General features: G+C 38.2%; 1 protein-coding gene across 1 annotated transcript; it reads left to right on the top strand.

Annotated features, from left to right (window-relative positions):
- Positions 1–323: 323 nt before the first annotated feature.
- On the top strand, positions 324–22,274 carry WARS1 (tryptophanyl-tRNA synthetase 1). The gene is made up of 12 exons (XM_058828098.1): positions 324–418; positions 1,127–1,149; positions 3,705–3,919; positions 5,009–5,216; positions 9,797–9,905; positions 10,732–10,851; positions 11,456–11,638; positions 12,301–12,401; positions 13,635–13,747; positions 14,799–14,972; positions 18,176–18,316; positions 20,086–22,274. Exons 3-12 carry the CDS (start codon positions 3,806–3,808, stop codon positions 20,242–20,244), a joined length of 1,422 nt encoding a protein of 473 aa, XP_058684081.1. The 5' UTR covers positions 324–418; positions 1,127–1,149; positions 3,705–3,805; the 3' UTR covers positions 20,245–22,274.
- Positions 22,275–22,418: the final 144 nt, after the last annotated feature.

Raw genomic sequence — 22,418 nt, 5'->3', positions numbered from 1 at the left:
CCCGTTCCCGTTCCCGTTCCCACTCCCATTCCCGCTCCCATTCCCATTCCCGCTCCCATCCCCGCGGTACCTGCGCTCCCGGCAGCGCGCCCGGAACTCACCTGCCGGCCGCCGCCGCGCCTTTCCGAAAACGCGCCGGGTGAAAACAAGGCACCCCACTCAAACAGTTCCGCGTGTCGTAGACCCCGCGCTGGAGCCGCGTGTTGGGAAGGGCAGGGGTCAGAGCGCGGCTCCTCGGGCGGGCAGAAGCTCCTCTTCAGCCGCTGCGAGCGGAATGGAGAGCGCTCCCTTGGGCTGGTGACTGGAGCAGGAGGGAGGGCTGTGAGGCAATGGTTCCGGGGGTTTGTGTTTCCCAGCCGGGAGCAGCAGGGGCCGTGCCGGCTGGGGTGATGCAATGGTGGTGACAGAGGAGCGGCGGGTGAGGAGCGGCGGGACGGGACGGGCTGGGCCGGGATGGCCGCGGGGATGGGCGCTCGCAGAGACACCCCGGCGGGCGGAGAGGGGCTGGCTGGGTGCTCTCTGCCGCCCCTGGGACTGCCGGGTGTGAGGGTGTCTGCCGGGCACGTTTTCTCCTTCCCCTTGAGATGCGTCGATGCACTTGAGGGCTTTTCCTCCATTCCCTGCGGGGTTACCTCGGCAGAGAGTCAGGTGAAAATGCCCTTTTCTCTGAGAAAGGCAGGGCGGCGTGTCCAGGTCACTGGAAAATGCGTGCCACGGCAGGAAGGGCAGAGCTGGCGAGTGGCTTTGCTGTGCCCGGCAGGGCGTGGCAGGGAATGCTGCAGGACGCCAGGGTTAGGGAGCTCTGGCGTGTTGGGTAGTTCTGTGCTACAACAGTGGCTTTGCTCTTGTGCAGCTGCGGTGTAGCAGAGATTCATGTGGGGCTTGCTTCTGGTGACTCCTCTGTCCTTGAATGGTCATGTTATCTGTCATCTTGGGGAATTGTCTTGCTCTCTTTTATTGTAATTTCCAGTGTAAATTGATGCTTGCCATGACTGGGGAGATAGGTCTGCTGTAAAGTGCAGCCTATGTTGGAGTGCCTCTCAAGGGCTGTTTCAAATTACATCTGTGTGGATGCTTCCTACTTTGATTTCACTTTTCTTTTTTTGTTTTGATTTTTTTTTTACAGGAGGAAAAAGAGTTTTCAGGAATGTAAGTGCTTTTAAACTTAGTCTCACATTCTTTCGTTTGCTCATGAAAGCTTGTTTTGGACTGTTGTATTACTGTTGTCTCTGGAAGTCATAATGTACTTTCTTGCAGTGTTTGTCTTCTTAACTTAATGTGAAACCATGTTTTTTTAATTCTCAGTTCTCTAACTTACCAAGTCAGACTGCAGACAGTGAAACTGATCATAGATATGTGATGGTCAGCCAGTTGGAAAGGGAGGAAGATGCAGTAGTTTTCTGATACCTTTGCCAAGGATTATATTTGAGCTTTGTCTCATAGCACTTTAATTATAAGTTACCTGCATTTCATAGGTAGAAAAAGCACACACATCTTGGCTTTCAAGTTCACACTGGGTCATTCTAGACTCCGCTCCTAAATATCTAATAGTTCATTCTATAAATCCCATGCATCATTTTTTTTTCTCAGGTCTGTTTGCCTATGATATATAATCAGTCTTGGACTGTTAATTTTTATAATATCAAGAAGAAAGCAAGAAAAAAAATCCTGATAAATAGTAGAATATCCAGATATTTCTTTTTAATTGTTCACATTAACAGATTTCAAAAGTGTTATAAATAACTATGTTCCACATTAATTCCTGGCTTGAATTCCACTAGCAAATAGGGGCAGTACTGAGGTAAATCAAGATAACCTTTAAGTAGCAGTCCATATATTTTGCATTCATTGTCACAATATCTTCACGTCTTCTTGCGTCACCTGCACAGTTTTTCTGCTACTTAATGAAGATGCACCTTCATTTGAGATTCTCTTTTCAGTTTAAATCCATAATGTTCCAAACATTTCAAGGAGTCTGGTTTGCTGCTTTCCAGTATATGTGCCAAGTGTCAGCTGTCATTTCAGCCTTTCTGAATGGAGGCAATCCATCAGCAAGACTCTACTGTAAGGATTTAAATTAAAACAAGACGCAATTTGTTCTACACCAAAAAAAATTCTTATTTATGTCCTTATTGTTTTGTGAAATTTGAAGCCAGTAAATATAAATGGCATCTTCCTACAGAAAGGGTGTGTGTTAATCTTCATAAACATTTTCTAATATGCATTTATTTCTTACTTTAACACTTAAAATATTCTTTGCCCATGAAGAAGAGGAAGGCAATAGCCAAATAAAAAAAAATGTAATTAAATTGTAGGAATACATCAAAAAATTGTTTGATATGCTTCAAATTACTTTTTTTTTTTATCATACTGTCAAACTGCAAAAAGTTTAAAGGGATAAAATTAGGTTAAAAACTTAAGTATTATTATGTAATCTAAGTATGGTAATCCAAGAGTTAATAGAGTAAACAAATTACATTAACGAGTGGATGTATCCACTTCTCAGTTTAACTGAAGCTGAAATATGGGAATATTGCAGCTGACTGACAAACAAAGCCTTAATGATAGGTATGTTTTGGTAACTACCCTGTTGCCAAATCGACCTTCAAAGTTTCCTAGGCAGGTGAAGGCTTTTTACAGTAGCAGTTTAAATAAACACTGTGTACATATAACCAAGGTTATGATTAGACTGATTATTTTGTGGAAGGAAGGCTTTGAAGTTCTGCTGAACAGCTAACACAACTATTGTATGCTTCTGGAGGTTTTGTTTCATTTGGGTTTTTTGTTTGTTTTAATTCTGGGAAAAGGGAGCCAAAGGAACATGTATCTTTACTTACTCACTCGATCTGTGCTCCACGCACAGCAGTGGATCAGTAATTTGCTAGGGAGTCTCTCCAGAGAGACGAGACGTGTCAAGTCAGTAGTTTTTTACATGGACACAGAGCTTCCCCCTTGGTGGACATGGGCATGGCATGACAGAGCGTGCTTAGGCAGACTGCTGTGTTCTTAGTCTCAGCCAGCTCCTCATCTTAAACCATCTCCTATTATTTTTCCTGCATAGTTCTGAGAAACCCAGGCAAATTTACAGCTTATTGCTTACCCAAGAATTCTGTGGAAAGCAGCATTTCTCACCAATTATCAATGTATTTTGTAACCTCTGGAGGAAAGCCATAAAGAAAATGACTAAGCTTTGCTTTGGGCTGAAGTACTCTATTACATATACTAAGACAAAATTCCATAGTTATAGTAGGTAGTTAGTTAGTATAGTTAGTTTATAGTTCATAGTTATAGTAGGTAGGTAGGTAGTTTTGTAGTTAGGAAAGCCTTATCATCCAGAATTTGACAGGGTATCAGTATTAACTAATCAGGAATCAGATAGCAGTTGTTGTTCTGAGATGCTCTGAATCATATGTACATGTATTCATTTTTCTTTTGCCAGGAATTTGACTTTGGGCAGGTGTTCTAGTGTTAAATACATAGACAGAAATCACGAACAGTGATGTCTAAATTTACCTGGTGCTCTTGTCAGTCTCTGTCCATTTTTGTGTGAAACTGAAACTCACTAATGTCTAATGTCTCCACATTTATCAATTTGATATGAATGGATATTGTAGGGATCAGTATAGGTTTTATTTTCTTATTCTTTTCACCTGATCTTGAAGTTTTACACTAAAGAGTAAAACATACTACTTTCTGCCCTACAGTTTTCTTCGTTGCTGCTGTTTAGAATCTCCAAGCCAAAGAGTTGGAAGAGGATAAATTCAGTTGACTTGTACCTAACCAGATCTTTGTGCAGTCTGGCGAAATGGCCGACAGCCCAAACTGTGATTTGAAGACTCTGAGTCCCCTTCAGCTCTTTGAAAGAGTGACTGAACAAGGAGAGAAAGTCAGAGCACTGAAAGCAGGAAAAGCACCAAAGGTATTTGTGTTTCATATTTTGAACCCCTCTTTTTCAGTTTAGGTATGTCTTTGAGTGCTGAAGAATTTTATTGTTCTAAGATCTATTTTGCATTGTGATGAGAAGAACTCTTGCTAAAAACTGTTTATGTCCATTTTGTGAACTGTGGCATACCTGGAGTAAGGTAGTCACTGACAAGACCAAAGTTTTTACTCTTCAAGTAAAGACAGAGCCCTAGGCTTAGAAGTCTCCTTCATCCAGTTGCCGTACTATGTGACAGGATCCAAGGCATTTATTTCTTAAGTAAATTTGTCACTTGCATTCTCCTAGGGTTTTAGATGGTTCATGAAAGTATTTTTCTCCAGGCATTATTATAGACATTATCAAATATGTCTTCCTGTAACTGTACTGACAGTCCCTGCTTAATCTCCCTTAAATAATTCAGTAATTTGCCATTTATTTCGGGTTCCCTATTGTGTCATCACTATTTTGGCAAGGAGAGATCAGTTTTAATATGGGTTTTTTTAATGTATTGCCTGTGGGAGTAAGCCTTGAAAATTGGGAGTCAAATAAAGTGTTGTTCTACTTATTGCTTACATCAGATTTTACAGTAGCTTTATATTAGAGAGGTCATAACCATAACTTCTCATTCTAGTTTATCTTCAAGTCTGTCAATGAATTGTAATGAATAAATTATTTTAAGGTGAGCCACTAAAAGCATTGTAAAGTAAATTAGATAATAATTTATATTTCATTTATATACCTTAGAAATTTATGGTAAAAGTGCTAAGCTTGTTATACCTCTAAAAAGTGAGGAAGCATTTTTTTTCTAGGCAGAAATTAAAAAGCAAGACAAAGGTGCTTTAAATATGTTTGCAATGGTGATGGTTTATATTCTAATGATTAAGTATTTGCTTTTCTTCTACCTTTGACATTGATGCTGAAAACATTTAAATAGAAGAGAGTTTAGAATTTAATGATGCAGTTCAGATCAAAGCATGGATGTGGGATTTTGAAAGGTTGGGACATTAATGTAATTGTCTATTTTAAATATGAGTGAAGCCATTTAAGTGAAGGCAAACAGTTGTTTGGGTTTTTTCCTTTATTCAGGATGAAGTTGATGCAGCAGTGAGGATGCTCTTATCATTAAAACTGTCATATAAAACAACAACAGGACAAGATTATCAGGCAGGCTTGCCTCCAAAAGATCTTGTATTAATAAACAATGGTACAACTAAAGAAGAGGATGAGGATTTAGTGGATCCCTGGAATGTGCAGACATCAAATGCTAAAGGCGTGGATTATGACAAGCTCATAGGTATAACTCTTCCTTCACTGCTACTAAGGAATTTATGTAAAGTGATCCTAATGACCACAGAAACAGCAAGGCATCATAACAAATCCAGATCAAAACATCATAGGTAACATTTAATTTATGTCTAATCTTAGCATTTCCATGTCTAAAGAATTTTCTGTAAGAGATGAAAATGTCCCAGGTGGAGATTTCCTATAAAAGACTTATATACTTTACAAAGAACTTTTTAAGTTCAAAATCCAAGTTTTTATGTGGTTTGTGTTTTGGTGTAAGGATTGTTATTAAAATTACACTAATGAAGATACTGTAACTGAGTGTTCTGGAATGCTGAACAGTATTTTGGACAGGTTGAAGGATTCTTCCTACCCACTCCTCACATCTCATAGATTAGAGAGGGCAGGAGTGATCCAAAACTAATGCAGAAATCTATTAAGTCTAATGACTTCTTCAGAAGGCACACTTACAGGCAGCCAAGCACTGCCTGGAATGAAGGTGTTGCAGCTCATTCAAAAACCATGTAGTGTAATGGAAAATGTTTCAGATGACATTGTTACAAAACTTGCAAAGTTTTGTAGTTTAAGAAACAGAGGTCTAGGTAATTTCTTTATTGGTTTCACAGTTTGCTATTTTAATAATTTGTTTGAGTCTAGCATAGAAACAATGAGAGAACTATTCATTAATTTCTCTATTTTTCCTTTTTTTTTCATTGTTGTCAATCTGCAAATCATGTTTAGTACCTCAGTTTTACATTCCTGAGGTCTGCTTAGTAATTTTTTCTCATAATAGAGCATAAACCCTTATGTGGCAGTAATCATATTTGCTTTTGGGACAGTTGCTTGTGTCAGCATTATTTTAACTCTTTGTGATGCTACTGATAAATGGTGTCAAATGTACACATTCACTGAGTCTGCAGGAAGTAATGGGAGAAATAAAAAGTTGGAAAGGGAGAAGTGTGCAAAGAAAAATATAGGTCAATGTGAGAGAAGGAAAGAAAAGTATTTATTAGAACCTGGAAGTGGACAAGACCTCTCATCATCTTGTTACTTGCATTAGAGTTAGTTGATTTGGGGATTTTTTCCTTGTGGGGGAGGAGTTCTGAGCATTTTAGAAAAGGAAGAATTGCACAATTGTGTTAGCACAATCTCAGGATCTCCCTCAAAGCAATTTTCTATAAATCAGTTCATGCCTGTTTTTTCCAGTAATTGTGTACATAAGACCTTTCATCTTCCGTAGAGTGAGAGTTAGCCTAAAGAGTTTTGACTTCTTTACACTCCCCTCAGATTGGTGAATTTGATAAATGAGTCATTTTGCTTGTTCTAAGTGCTGTGTTGGAAATTTTTCAAAGAATGAAAGCCTAGCCTAGCCACTTCGGAATGTGAAGCAGTTGCTGGTTGATATTGATAAGCTTCCTTCTTCTCCTCCCCTTTTTAAAATTAACAATTAAAGGTGTTGTCCAAGAACTTGTTACACTGGATAGCTCTTAGCCTAAGGGAAATTTTTCTGCTCCGAATAATCTGTTACTAGTGGTGCTTGAGAAAGTTCCACTGTGCTTATATTTTATCAAACATAGAAGAAATGAAACCAGTGTTTGAATTGAAGGAGGTCTTCTTCTCAAATGGTTGTCCTAGATGTGGACTTACATGTGTTGTAGCACACAAAAACAGCCTGAAGATATTCTGGGAAGAAGGGTTCTGTCAGCTAAGTCGATATGAACATCCCTAGAAATTTGTTTGTTTGTTTGAGGAGGAGCAAAGAGCAGAGGAATGAGTAAGAAAGCTTTTTATGCTAACTCTGCTGATAACTCAGTAAGCTGAATATTGCAAGTGGTTGAAGTTGGTGGGTCGTTTTGTAGATCATCTAGTCAGCCCTTCTCCCCAAAAAAGAGTCAGCCTAGAGTAGGTCACTCAGGACCTTGTCCAGTAGGACTTTTTAATCTCCAAGGGTGGAGATCCCATGACCTCGCTGGGAAACACATTCCAACATTTGACCAGTGCATGGTATGAAGAGGTTTTGTATGTTTAAATGGAATTTCGTCTTTCTTCTATGTTGCCCCTTGTCCTTTTGCTGGGCATCACTGAGGAAAGTCTTGTGCTGTCTTTTTTATTTCCTCCCCGCTTCCCCTTGTCACATATTTATACACATTGGTAAGAGCCCTCCTGAGCCTTCTCTTCCCCAGGCTCAGCAATCCCAACTCTCTCAAACTCTCCTTGTAAGACAGGAGCTCTGAGTCCTTCATCTTCATGGACCTTTGCTGGACTCACTTTATTGTATCCATGTCCTTTTTATGCTAGAGCTCAGAACCAGTGCTCCAGATGTGTCTCCTCAGTGCTTAGCACAGGGAAAGGATCACATCCCCTGACCTGGCAGCACTGTTCTTGATGCAGCCCACAAGACCTTAGACCATCCAACCCACAGAAGTATACATAGCATTACAAGCTATATTCAATTCCTTATCTGTCAGGACCTTGGGACCCTGAGGTCCTTCTGCTTTCCAGCCAGTTGGCTCCTTGCTGTACCCATGTACAGAGTTATTCCTCCCCAAATTCAGGGCTTTGCATTCCTTTTTGAATTTAATGAGATTCTCATCAGCCCATTTCTCCAATCTGCTGAGGTCCCTCTTGATAGCACCACAGCCATCTTTTGTATCAGCCACCCCTCCCAGGATTATTTCACCTGCACACTTGCTGAGACGGCTCTGGGCTCCAGCTGGACTTTGCTTGCTGCTCACAACCTTTTGAGCTTGGCAGTTCAGTTAGTTGTCAGTTCCCCTTGCTGTCCACTTGCCTAATCCAGACTTCACCAGTTATCTCTGAGACTGAGCTGGAAGACAGTCTCAAAAGCCTTACTAAAGCTGAGATAAACAACATTCACTCTTCTCACCTCAGCTATAGTCGTAGCATCATAGGACTATTGAGTTGGTCTGACAATGATTTTCCATTCATAGATGCTTGCTGACTACCAGTCACTTTCATGTCTGTAATGTTTGGGAGTGATTGCCAGGATTATTTGCTTCAGCACATGCCCACAGATGGAGGTGAGGTGGACTGACCTGTCCACCTCAATTCCACAATTCCTTCTCCTAGCCCTTCTTTAAGGTAGGATTGGCATTTTCTTTCTTCCATCCTCCAGGAGCCTCTCCCACTTGTCATGACTGTTCAGAGATTATTGAGACTGTCCTGATCAGCAGTTACTGTATAACAAATATTGGGGTATACATTTCTCTGTGTAGTTATAACAGAGCAACAGCAAAGAGGAAGAGTACACAATGAATTTTCAACAAATGCAAATACGCTTTTGAAAATGGCAGTTCTCATGACTTCTGCACAGTGAATTGAAAGCTGTATTTTGGTAAAAGGTAGAACACTGGAGATGAAAAGCACACTAGGAATTTTTTAAAGCATGTTTGGGAGCAGAGACTCTGTCAGAAGCTGTTTAGAAAGGCAGATTCTTTGTGAGCAGGGAGCCTAAGATGTTCTGAACATTCAAATAGGAGGAAAAAGGTAGGGAAAAATGATCCATTTTTTTAACAGAAAAGGTGAACATGGGCGAAGAAAAGGGAGTTGTGCAGCCTGTGAATGTTTAATAAAGATATTTAGGCATTTCCAGTGAAGTGTTCTGTACCCCAGAGAGCTTTTTCTGATCACTTTCTATGACAGTACATGAATATTTTTAGGGTAGCTAGTCCCAGTTAATCCAGGGCATTTTCATGTTTTCTGTTTCTGCCAGGTCAGTCTCTTACCAGTTGCTGTTGTTGCGCTGAATCATTTTCATGCTCACTTGATCTCTTTCTAGCATTCATTTAGATTATAATTTCACATTTTGTGATGCGTTTTGCATTTTATTAGTGCAATGTTGAGTAGTTCTCATATTGAATAGAGCAGAATAGTAGCAAGCAGTAGATTCTTGCATAGATTTTTTTCAAACAAGTTTAAATCATAGAACATTGGCCTGACTATTGGGATCCCAGAATTACTGGGAATAGGGAAAATACTGCTATTTTACTCTGTCACAACCTTTCCTAGACCACCAAGTCTTAAGTCTGATTGCCATGAAGAGCATTGTGCATTTCCTTTTCAAGCCTCTTGAGGGGAGCAGTGTCTGTAATCATACACACATTAAAGAAGAATGAAGTTTGAAGAGTATTTGGGGTTGGTGATGTTTGAGTGAAAGCAAAAGGAGATGTCTGACAGCAGAAAATTTAGACATCAAGAGAGAAACATTCAGAGCCTCACAGGCATTTTTATCTTATGGCTCAGGCCAAGTTGGTGATCTGAATGTGTTTCTTTAGCATGTTTTTTTTGCTTGGAATATCAATGCTTCTGCTGTAAGGAGACTGCAATGATAGTAATTTGTGGATGCAGAAATACTGCATGTTGTGAGTGAGCTGAGCCTCCTAGCATAGAGATAATACTGGAGGTGACTGCTGGGTCTTCAGACAAGAATCAGGAAAATTGACTTCAACTTTTTGACTTCAAGAAGTCTTTTTTAATCTAGCCTGCATTGGTATGTTCTTGGTATTCCAAGATCTGGTTGTAGTTATACTGTGCTTATTTTAATTATTTTTTTTACATTTTATGATATAGTTCGGTTTGGCAGCAGTAAAATTGACACAGATCTGATTAATCGAATAGAAAGAGCTATTGGGCAAAAACCTCACCACTTTCTACGTAGAGGAATCTTTTTTTCCCACAGGTGAGTTTTTCTTTCATTAAAATTCAAAAGGTCCTGTTGGGCAGACTTCCTGTGAGAAGCCTGTAACTAGCAAAAATTATCTGCTTTTCTGCCAAGGCAAACCAACTGTGCCATTTGAAATTACCAACTATTGCAGATTTTCCCTGGCAACACTTGAAACTCTTGATTCATGGGTTTCTGATACGTCCTGAGTAATCCCAAGCTGAAGAAATGTGCTCAGAGTGCAGGTTCATTTTGACTCTGTGTCAGCAGCCAGGGGCAGTGGCCTGTCAGAGAACTCCAGGTGCCGCTGGTGATTTCAGCAGGGCTCCCGTGCATCTGTTTGTGGTACAGAAAAGGCTCAGGGAATAACCTTAAGCATGAGCCTGCCAGTGACCTTCACTGTTTAATTGGTAGCACACAGGAGCCTTTGGGCTGTGGCACCAGCAGGTTTCACAGAAGGGCCTGAGAATGACTGAGGGCATGACCTCCACCAGAGGTCAGCTGAGCTGCTTGGTTGTACCTATTTGAGAAATGGTCCCTGGCCCTGGAGATTATTATCCAATTAAGTAATTTTAAAAGTTGCACAATTTCAACATTAAATTTTTACTTTTGATTTCATTTTTCTGAGGTTTTCCCCCCACCCCCCATGGAGATTGAAGGAGACCATGCTTTTCTTAAATTAAAAAATGAGTAAACAAGAACTTTCTTATTTCTAGGACACTTAACATACTATTATTTATAAATATTTTTGTCTTTAAAAATACTCAGATTTTGAATAAAAGCTTTGTACTGTGGATATTTCTTACTAAAGATTTGTATCTTGTTTTCTCTGTTTATTCTCTAGAGATATGGACCAAGTACTTGATGCTTATGAAAATAAGAAGCCCTTTTACCTTTATACAGGCAGAGGGCCATCATCTCAGGCAATGCACGTTGGTCATCTTATCCCATTTATGTTCACAAAGTAAGCTATTTCAACCAGTTGTATTATTAATCAAAGCATTTTTTTCAAAAGAAACATTGAACATGGCCTGTGAAACTGCCAGAATGATACATTGCAAGGAGTTCTGATTACGTGGAGTGAATATTAATGAACGTAATTCAGTCTCACCTTTTCACTGAAATGATCACAATCCCTGCATCACCATAAAGCCCTCTTCCTTACTCCCTTAGCCATGTGGCAGTCCTTAAAATTCCTGTTGTTCCTAAAAACCAGTTCCCTGCAAGGGTCGGTAACATTGCTCTGTAAGGTGGTGCCTGCAGCAGCAGAACACAGAGACATTGGGCTCAGAAAGGTAAAACATCTTTGAATTCTGGTTCCTTTGCCACTGGTGACCTCTGTCATGTTTACAGGAAACAGTAACTGTGAGTCTTTTTTCCAGGTAAGTTGTCATTGTAATCTGTAAAAAACATTTTATCTGTTTACATAAATATAACTGCATATGCATACAAAGAAAAGAGCAGATCTCTCCATATACCTTTGTTCAAATATATAAAAATATTTTAGCTGCATGATTTACATCTTCATTTTAACTTAATTTGGGATAAAACATGTCTTCTTCTATTAGGTGGCTACAAGAAGTATTTGATGTTCCCTTGGTAATACAGTTAACTGATGATGAGAAATACCTTTGGAAGGACATGACAATTGAGAAGGCATATGAATATGCTAGAGAAAATGCAAAAGACATCATTGCATGTGGTTTTGACATCAATAAAACCTTTATATTTTCAGATTTAGACTATTTAGGGTAAGTATAAATTTCTTTAGAGCATTGTAGTGAAAAAAGTGTCTATTTTCTCTCTGACTACCAGCAATGTTTTAGTAAGTGTGTCTAAATATGAAAGCTTTAGGACAAGTTTTGTAACACTTGAAATAGAAACATACTGTTTTACTGTTTACTGTTTTTTCTGCTGTCTAACATTTTATATCTATTATCATTCTGTATAACATGAACAAATACCTGTGTGTGCAATGTGTAAGTTATGAAAAATATATTAAACCAGCTAAAGTGTAAAAATACTTAAACCACTAAGAAACTTCCAGATTGATTTGCTTAAGATGGTATCAAAATCTCTCATATGTGTTTGCACTTTAATAGCCTTAACAGAAGGCATTGCAGCAATTTGTTGTGGTCACTTATTTTAATAATGCAGTACAGAGTGAAGTTTAAAGAAGAATGTTTGTAGTAATTATTGGGAGAAGGGAAGAATTAATTAAACTTTCCAGGCATAAAATTCCTGTTTGTAAATTATTTTCTAATTATTATCTTAATGGGCCACAAAAAGCCTGAAACTGTGAGATTTAATCCTGCAGGTTTTTTAATGTTCTCAACTTTTGTAGTCAGAGTTTGTACATATACTCTCCTCCTCTTCTCATTTTATTTTTACACTTTTTTTTTTTTCCTCACAGGACAAGTGCTGGATTCTACAGAAACATTGTCAAAGTTCAGAAGCATGTCACATTTAACCAAGTGAAAGGAATCTTTGGCTTTACAGACAGTGATTGCATTGGTAGGAAATCATACCAGTTACAAGAAACAGTGTTTGCTTTCACTTTCAATTGAGCTATTTGAAGTAGTGGTTTAAAGAGATTAGTGTCTGCCACTCATGAAACAGACAGAAGAAGCAGGGGGATTATGGTTCTAGGCAGATTCTGATGTTATTGTTGTTCCTTCAGAACAGAACACATTTCACAATGAAATTTCTGTCATAACATATACCTTTTTGACTTTAGTAAGAGTGAAGTACAAAACACAAATGTTGAAGGGTCCAAAACAGCGAATTACTTTTTCTTTTATTTTCTTTTTTATTCTTTTGTTACAGTGATTTGAGCTATAGACCTCTTTCTAGACCTCCTAGAAATTTCTATGCCAAATCTGTAAAGAAACTTGTCAGAAAAAGTTGCATTAATACACATAGGCATTTACATATATGAAAAAAGTTGAGTGCTGACTAGCCTAATTATCAAGGTTCTGGGTAACTCAAATCTCCCATTTAATTCACTGCAATTGCAGGTTTCTGGACAGGTTTCACATGGACAAGAAAAAAGATTCTGTGTAAAAATTACATTAAATCCTGGATGTTTCTGAGCATTACCATCATTCTTAGTCCAGTAATTAGGCCAGTGACAGCTTTCAGCCTTCACTGTAACCAAGGAACAGATTTCCACTTGTTTTAGCAGTGCTCTGATAAAAGATGGTATTGTGATTATGACTTTATCATGTGTGTAAAAATCTGCTACTTGCTGTCTGTTTGATAGGATTTTGATCAGTTCCATGTTGCCTACACTGTGATTAAGCCCTGTGTAAAAAAGAAAACTGGGCACATCTGAAATGCTTCATGAGTACAGAATGCATCTTAGAGGGAAGCTTATGTGATGACTGTAGTTATTCTCTCACAAAGTGAAAAGAAAATTAAAAGCTTACTCAATTCTGTTTCTGGAAAGGGTAGATAGTTCAATGATCAGGAGAGTATGCAGTGATGAACTTTTGCTGAAGTCAATGTAGTCACAGCTTGCCTTTTGTGATTAGTTTCTATGTCAGTTGAAGGTTTGTTGACATTGCAGAAGGTAAAGATGAAAAAGTCCCCAGATAAGGCAGCAGTGCTTGATAAAGATAGAGCTTGGTCTTCAGCTATTCAGCTATAAGTATTTGGCTGATTCACATGTGCATTTTACATATTCAAAAAATTCTGTTTATCACTGCTTCTGTTGATTGCTTAGCTTTTCCAAACATGTTTTTTTAGGTAAGATCAGCTTTCCTGCTATCCAAGCTGCTCCATCCTTCAGTTCATCATTTCCACAGATATTCAATGGCAAGGAGAATATTCAATGTCTTATCCCATGTGCTATTGACCAGGTAAGAAAATCATATTTGCTTAATTTGGTTTTCATGGATTTGATTTTGTATTGTACCATTGGTGCATGGTGGTGTCTCAGGGTATCTGTAAAACATTCCTGCATGTACCTTTCTGGGGTAGAAACTGAAAGACCTAGAAAATGAACAGATGAAGGCTTAACCCAACAATCATGTATTCATCCAGTCTTGGATCTCTCTTGATTGCAACTCTGGTCACACTGAGCTGATCTAGGAAAGCAAAAACAGTAACATCTATGCAAAAGCACACTGACATGGGGGTAGGAAGAAACTTTTGGCCATCTCCATGGTAACTTGGACAAGATGGAATGAGCTCAACTTGCAACACAAGAGATTTCTGTTGAACCATGGGGAAAAACCCTCTCTCAGTAAGAATAAAGAAGCATTGAAATAGTTTGCCAGAAAGACTGCAGAACCTTAACAATTCAGATTTATAGAGAGAGCTGGAAGAACATCAGATACAAATGAGAGTAATAGGGTCTTTAAATAAGTAGTGTTTCTAGGAATCACATCCTGCACTGTCTGAATCTTTAGCTATTTTAGTCACAGGGACAGACACTGGAAGATGATGTAATCATATTCATCAGCCACACTATTATGAAATAATCTTTCACTTTGGTTTAAGTCACATCATCAGCACAGCACTGCCAGCTTGATTGCTGATTTAGTTGAGATTCTCTGCTGGCTGGATAAATGCTTTGGGAGAAAGCTTTCATCTTAGGCTGAATCCATCTCCAGGCATATTAAGCATAGTTTTAGCAACTATTTGAATTCATATAAAGCTTTGCAAATATGCCTGTTAATTAAGGGAGTCAGAGTGTACAGCACTATGGAAAAGAAAAAAGGGGATTTTGTTTGTTGGTGTTCTGAATGAACTGGATTGAAAGTAGGTTCTGGAATATTTCAGGGTGTGGTTTTTTTCAGTTTTTGGTGTTTTGACATTACTCCTTATGGCAGGAATGAGTCAGCATCCATCAGCTTTCAAATCACATTTTTCAACTTTATTCTGTGCTTTTATTGACGGTTGTTTTAGGATCCTTACTTTAGAATGACCCGCGATGTAGCACCAAGAATTGGACAGCCCAAACCAGCCTTACTCCACTCAGTCTTCTTCCCAGCCCTACAAGGAGCACAGACCAAAATGAGTGCTAGTGACCCAAACTCCTCCATCTTCCTCACTGATACACCCAAACAAATCAAGACAAAGGTAAGGACCTGCAAAACCTGATAGCACGAAGCTTTGAAACAAAAAGGAGTAGTGGTCATAGAATCATAGAGTCATTTGGGTCAGGAAAGACCCTTAAGATCAAAGAGTTCAGCCATAAACCTATCCCTGTCAAGTCCACCCCTAAACCATATCTGTAGGTACCATATAAACAGAAATAGTCTCCTGCTTCATCAAGAAGGGCTGCAGAGGTTGGCCCACAGCTCCTACCTGACACTCCTTTGATATCCCCCTCAGCTATCTGACACTACCTTCAGAGGTCCTTCTGGTTACAGTGATAATTTTTAGTGTTTTCCTTGAACATATATGAATTGTTTTTTCCATACATTTCATGGCAAAGGATCTTCAGGAATTGACAGTTATGCAAATTTAGCTAGACTATCAAATATGATCTTTTGCATTATCAGCTAATCTGACAGTACAAGTATTAGCTGGGATAGTGTACAAAACATGTTTGTTTTTCTGATACCTGCAGAGCAGTGTTGTAAGAATAAGAGCTGTGGAGGCTCGTGCTCTTAAAATAAATATTATGTTGCCACAGTTTTGAAATATGTCAGGCCATGATGTAAACCTAATAAACAGCTCTTTCTCTTGACTCCCTCTCCTTGTTGGGAGCACCAAACATTGCATGGTGTTAGTTACAACACAGGTCAGACCTTTCCTGCTGCTTGAGAATCTACTGCTGCCAATTCACAGACATCTGCTCACTCTAATTTACAAATAAACATTATGCTGAATTTCAGCTCAGAAGGGGTATCTTCTGAGTATGTTCCTAGCTTGTTTCTAAGTTGAAAGGAAGCTTGTTCTTATCTGGTGTCAGATGATTTACTTTGGCAAAAGTTCACCTAGTAGTGGTATTTAAAGAAAATGAAAGTCAGTCCTTGGGAAGGAATTTAAAGGCATGAGACCAGACATAAAATAGCTGTCAAAACTAGAAGAAAAGATGTTTATGTTTTTTCTATTGGACAGGCTTGGATTAATTCTCTTATCGTGAGCCTCTTCTGCAGCCACCTCATAATGCTTCATTCCCTTTTGTAGAAACTGGTTAACCAGTATTGTTTTGAAGAATTGGAATTCTTCATGTGTTTGGATTATAATAATTCCGGTTTATTTGCACAGTTACAGAGTAAAAACAAATTGTAATTTCAGAATAGAGAATACATGGTTAATGGTAGTATTGGTAACATTCTTCCATGTTTTTTTCCTGGCAAGTAACTTGTGATCTGCAAAGAGATCCAAGTTCATAAGTCCTAATTCTACTGTCTTTAAACTGCTTGAAAAAATAAAAAAAAATAATTTTAGCTACTTGGAATATAAAAGACATAAAGAAAAATCCTGAACATGACATAAAGTGTTGTGTAATGGATGACAAGCTGAGATTTATTTCAGCTTCTGAAGCCCATCAGAAACAAGTCTTTATGGAAACAGAGCTTGAGTGAAAGACAAAATACTACTATAGCAAATAAATAAAAAAAATATATCAGGAAAGATGACTTCTGGTCATGAACAGAGGTTAAAAAGAAAATGCAATGCTGGACAAAAAAAAATATTGCTTACAGCATTTTTCAGATTATTGGTACATTGCTAGCTAATGAGGTTCAAAACTTGCAGGTAATGGAAGATAAAAATTACTGTATATTGGGAATGGCTAAGAGAATTTTGGGTAATCCAATGAGATGATTAGCAGCATTTTAATAAACTATTCTTATTGTACCTATCAGCAAATTACAACAAAAAACAAAACTTGTTTGTTTTTCTATAAAGTGTTATTTAGATTTTATGTCTATATTGAGGGATTCAGTAAAATTCAGGGTGAAAAAATCAGTGCATCACTGTGGGTAGGTCACTGAAGCCCTCAGTCAATGCGTAGGTGCCAGAATATGTAAAAAAGTGAATTTGAGATTAAGAAAGGAAACATTCTGTGTTTCAACAAAAATATGCCTTCATCTGGCATATTATATTTAATCCCTCTCTGTTTAGGAAGAACTCAAACTGTAGAGCTAAAGGGCTTTGAAAAATTTTCATTCAGGCTTACAAAATCTAGTAAGGAGGAAGGTCAGTGCAGAAGAGTATGTAAGAACTTAATTTTACTGATGCTGAGGCAGCTATTCAGGCTGCCCTGCAACATAAGAATGGAAGTAATGTGGCAGATGGCAGTTCATTTCCTTAAATATTCATCGGTGCGTGATTTCTGATTGTAGTTCGTTGCCATAAGACTTCATCTGTAACTTGGTGGTTGGAGAGATTCAAAAAAGCACTAGACAGTCTATATAGATAGTAGGAATGTTCATAAATTGTAAATATATAACAGCTCCTAGGTACCAGAACTAAAAAAATACCTACTTCATATGCAAATATGTCTCTTGGCAGGTTGATTATGGTATTTCAAAAGATGCAAGAGCTAAATGAAAAAGCTCAGCATATGGTTAAGAAATATTTTTTTTTCCTCCACTTAGCAATTATTTTTTTTAAATTTGTAGGAAGATTAGCATCCTCAGAGAGTTCTACATATGTATAAATGTTCAAAATAGGCCAGTGGCTTCTGAATTGATTGGGAATGGGATTAGCAATTACACCTGTTCAATAGTTCTGTTCATCTGCCAGTAGGAAGCTATGCTTAAAAAGAGGGAGGCTGTCAGCAAATATTCCATTTTTAGATTGAACCATTGGGCATTGGTCTGATTTTAACCATTCTAGACAGACTTGTATAATCTTTAACTTTGCTTTCTCTTGTTTTCATTTTCTCCAAAAAGAGGAGATTAGGTTATCTCTAGGATTTCTGCAAGATTTTCCATGCCTTCTTCATCTCTTCCAAAATTTATTTCTTGATAAAGTAAATATCTTAATTTTTATTACATGAAGTACATTTTCTGCAAGCACAAATTCTATCCAACAGATTCAGCAAAAGCGACTTAAAATTTTTTGACTGAGTCTTGGGTAGATTATTTTTAATTTTCACTTAATTTTTGTTTATGCAGTCTGAGGAGAATGTGAATAGCCATTTTTCCCTGCTGGGTTCTAATGACCTCCTTTTTTCAGTCCTGAGGCTCTGCTTTAACTTGTCCCACTCGTTCTTCAGGTAATCCTTAGTAAGGAATTTGGAGGATCATGACACATCTCTGTTTGCAATAAAGTAATCCCCATTGTGGTGGGAATTACCGCCTGAGCTGCCGGTGTTGTTTCAGATTAACAAGCACGCCTTCTCAGGAGGCAGGGACACCATTGAAGAGCACAGGAAGTACGGAGGCAACTGTGACGTTGACGTGTCTTTTATGTACCTGACTTTCTTCCTGGAGGATGATGACAGGCTTGAGCAACTGAAGCAGGTGAGTAACCAAACTGCAGACAGGGTTATTCCCTGCAGTGAGGACAAAGCTGTACCTCAGCCCTCAACAGAGCTGGAGCTCAGTCCTCCTGTGAACCTTCTCCAGGAAGGTAATTTTGGTGTCATGCTCTCCATGCCTTGCAAGTTTCAGTATTAGTATGTCAGTTTTTGTTTCTTTGCAGTGTTCTTTCTCACAGGCCAATCTGTCTCTTCTTTAAAAATAAAAATCCCTAGTGTTTACACAGGAATCTCCAACACTCTGTAGGACAGTATCTTCCTTACCTTTCAAATGAGGTCATCTTGGGATTAGTGTTGTTTTAATTGTGTAATACACTCTGCCTGTTCCTTATTGTAAAGTACCTAAACATTCTGCAAAACTACAAAAGCTCGTGTCTAAAGCTTGCTGGTTTTTGGTTTATTGTTATCATCACAAGAAATTTAATAGCTCTGAGGAATTGATTCATTGATCCCAGGCAAAAACTGCTTCATATATGTTGCATTTTCTTTAAGCCTATCTGGAAGACTTCTGTCCCCAGGGCTGGTAGCAAGCCATTTCCCTTCCTTTCACCACCAATACTAGGTGGTGTGTGTTCTCTGGAAGGCAGGAGCTGCAGTAGAGAACACCCATGTCACATTGGTTTATCAGCTTCCTCCTGCTGGGAACAGCTGCAAGAAAATCAAGAATTGCAGATTCTTCTCCAGCCCTCTGTCTTTCCCCCACAAGAGCAGGGTTGGATACACTTTTCTGTGCTGTTTTAAATTCCTTATGGAAACCTGAAACACATTTGACTTAAAGAGATTTTTTTCATTAATCTCCAACCACTGCAAGAGTGTCAGCCTAAGTCTGCTGCAGAGCACAAAGCCTGATCCACAGCTTGCAGCTCGCTGCGGTGCTGCCTCAGAACCTGAGTAGAAAACATGAACTCTCCCACTGTAGCAGCATCGGTGCAGCTGCTTCATGTGTAGCACCAGAGGACACTTCCAGAGAAAGCAGCGTTGGTGTTTTTATAACAAACTAACAAGCAAAAATAACACACACTTCCCAAACCACACTGCTGAAATTGCAATTCCATTTGTTCTTGTTAATGTATTTTACTTTTGCTGAGTGAATGTCAGCAGCATTTACACCTTGAACAGGTGTTAAAAATGGCTTGATGATGAGGGGAGGTAAGATTATCGTTTTTATTGTCATTTCAAATATAGCTGAACTCTCCCAGCCATGGTTGCTAAATGTGGCTGAACCAATAAACTGTTGGCCTGTGCTTCTAAGCTGAAGCATTTCAGTATTGAGCAATGGAATGGATTACCAACTGTGAATATGACTACAGTGTGAACATAGATTTTGAGTGCCTTTGCTATAAAAAGGATATTTAAATCACATCTAATCTCTTACCTAAATGCAATGAGAGAAATATATGAGAATTTATACTTGTTACTGAAAAAAAAGTGGCTTAGGGTGACTGTTTATTTGAACTGGGATTCCGGGGAGGAAAATTGCAGTTTCCTGCAAATAATTACAGGATTTCCTAGTTAAACTTGTGAATGTAATTTATTCAGTCCATATAATAACCTGTCATATGAATTTTGCCAGATGCCTTAATCTTTTAACAGGCAACAAGCAACTCTGCGAGTTGCATTTTCAGAGTGATACCAGATAGTCTTCTAAGGCCTGTACTTACTTTTAAGTCATCCAGATCTTTTAAAGAAATACTGATCACTGAGTCTTTTTGTGAATGGCACTGTGTTCAGCAACCAACACTTTCTTGACAGGCCTACACCAGTGGGGAATTGCTCACTGGGGAGCTGAAGAAGGTACTTATTGAAACAATGCAGCCCTTGGTAGCAGCTCATCAAGAAAGAAGGAAGCAGGTCACAGATGAAATTGTGAAGCAGTTCATGACTCCAAGGAAGCTGGCTTTTGAATTTTGAAGAAATGTGTATGTAATTTAGCACTTGATAATCCACAACCAAGTAATTGTTGTCTTCTGTTGTATGTCATCACTCCCTAGTTATGTACAGCCTGTAATCGGTGCTTTATAAATAATGAGTAAATTATCATGAACAGCAGAGTACAGAAAGAGTTTAAAATAAGACTTGTATCTATTTAAAATCAGAATATGCAAGACAGAATTGATCAGTCTTGCAGAAAAGCATGTGTGCCAGCCCAACATTGTATTTTAATGTATTTCATGTTGAAAATATAAATAAAATTTCCATTTGATGATAAAGGCTAACTTGGAAATTGTTTTAAATATGTTGGTAAGAGGTTATATCTCAAAATAATAAATAGTAGCTCCATTTTCTTTTGTACTATGTTCCTTGGTTTACTAGACTGTATGTCTCCTTGGGCTACTGAGAACATGCTGCACACAAAAAACCAGGTTGAAAAGTCAGTGTTACAAAGTGGGATCAGTACAGAAAGAGTGGGCATCTCTTAGTTGAACACTGGAGAAAGAATGTTAGACTTGTCTTGCTATTGTCTTCCTCTTTGACACTGGGCAAGTTGCAGAAATATCACTGTACTTTTTTTTCTGGAGCTTTTTACCTGATCTAAGTCCCTCTGGAGGGAGGAGGTCATCAAGAAGTTGTCAGGTCCTTGATATTCTCAGGTGGAAGATAGTATAAAAATTCAAATATTAGTTTCTAGTTATAAATAACAAGTGTTAAATCATGCTGTGAAAATTGAAGTCACACTGGACACAGGGATACTTCTAGTACTATTGGTTCTCTTTCACTGCACCAGGAGATTTACACTAGGGATATTTATTTTAGGATGTATTCCAGTGGGAAATTATTCTTGATTAAATATTACATGAGGTATTTTAACAGTCTCCTTTCTTCAAAAGAACTTCAATGTCTTTGCTATGATTTATGGAGCATAAATCCAAATTATTAGCTGTTTGTTTTGATCTGAACAGTGCTGAGTGCAAACTGTTAGATCTGTCTTGTACAGAACAGAAAGTTGCTAGCCCAGATACAGTCCTAGCAAAGGTGGTTTTATTTGATGTAGATAACTCAGGTGGGTTAGCCTGCTTATGTTTGTTCAAGGAACCAAGGAAAAGGCAGAAGTGGAAAGCAAACCTAGGCCTATTGCATGAGTTTCAAACTCGTGCTGGCAAGAGCAAGGCTTAGCTTTTGTCTTTTTCTTTACAGTTTACGTGAGCTGACATTTCTAATCTAATGCCATTGACTTCAGCGTATTAGTGAAAATGTTTCCCAGAGACTGTCTCCATAACCCACAGGCAAAGCATCTCAGTGCCAGCAAGGGCTTAACAATGAGTAGAAAAAGCTTTTTTTTTCTAGAAGTAGTGGAGCAATTCTTAGGGGAAAAAACAGCTTCTTAAATCCAGTAATAAATAAGCTAAGTCTTAATTACTTTTGACTTTAATGATGACCTTCCTGTTCTTGCAGTCTACTCTTTGTCATCTTTAAGCCATACATAAAAGATAAGCCTTAAATTGACTTTAAAAGTGCTTTTACAAACTTATAATGCAAGTATATTGTTTAAAATATATGCAGATTTGTTTTGCTAGATTTATTTCATTAACTGAGAGTTAATTTTGTTTTTCTGCAAAGGGAAATATGCCGTAGGAGAAACCGTGCCATGTTCTATTCTAGATAAGCAGGTGGGTTATTTTATAACAACATTTGAAATGTTTTGAAAGTTCTAGAAGGGAAAGTGATAGGAAAATTATTTAGTATTTATTTGCTGAACCAAGCACTGTTTTCAAGTTCTCTGAATTCATATCAACATGCCTCTGAGATGATGCAGTTTCTCTGAGGAGTCTTGATGAATTCCTGACTCTCTTGTAATTACAGTTCATGTCCCAGAGATCATTTTAAAGGTCAAGACAAGGCAGTTTTCAAAAGCACACTGAAATGTTATCAGGCATTGTTCATTACATTTTCCTCAATTTGCTCATTTTGTTCATCTCACTGTAATAAAAATGTAGATAAAAGTCTGTATCAAACTTTTGGTTTACTTTTTTATTATTTTTTAAAAGCCTTCATTTACTCTTACACTGGTTTTGACCTCTCTTCCTACGTTTTTAGATACTTATTTGTCATCTGATGTAGCTGGTCCTTGTTTTGAAGTACGGAAA

This window comes from Poecile atricapillus, chromosome 1, assembly GCF_030490865.1.
Source record: "Poecile atricapillus isolate bPoeAtr1 chromosome 1, bPoeAtr1.hap1, whole genome shotgun sequence".
Lineage (NCBI taxonomy): Eukaryota > Metazoa > Chordata > Aves > Passeriformes > Paridae > Poecile > Poecile atricapillus.
The sequence above is the reverse complement of the archived record's forward strand: the minus strand, read 5'-3'. Positions and strand labels throughout refer to the sequence as shown.

Excerpts from the sequence above, each read along its gene's own strand:
- WARS1 (XM_058828098.1), top strand. The coding sequence starts at position 3,806 with ATGGCCGACAGCCCAAACTGTGATTTGAAGACTCTGAGTCCCCTTCAG. Across the intron at positions 13,748-14,798 it reads TCCCATGTGCTATTGACCAG|GATCCTTACTTTAGAATGAC; the intron begins GTAAGAAAATCA and ends CGGTTGTTTTAG. Across the intron at positions 14,973-18,175 it reads CCAAACAAATCAAGACAAAG|ATTAACAAGCACGCCTTCTC; the intron begins GTAAGGACCTGC and ends GTGTTGTTTCAG.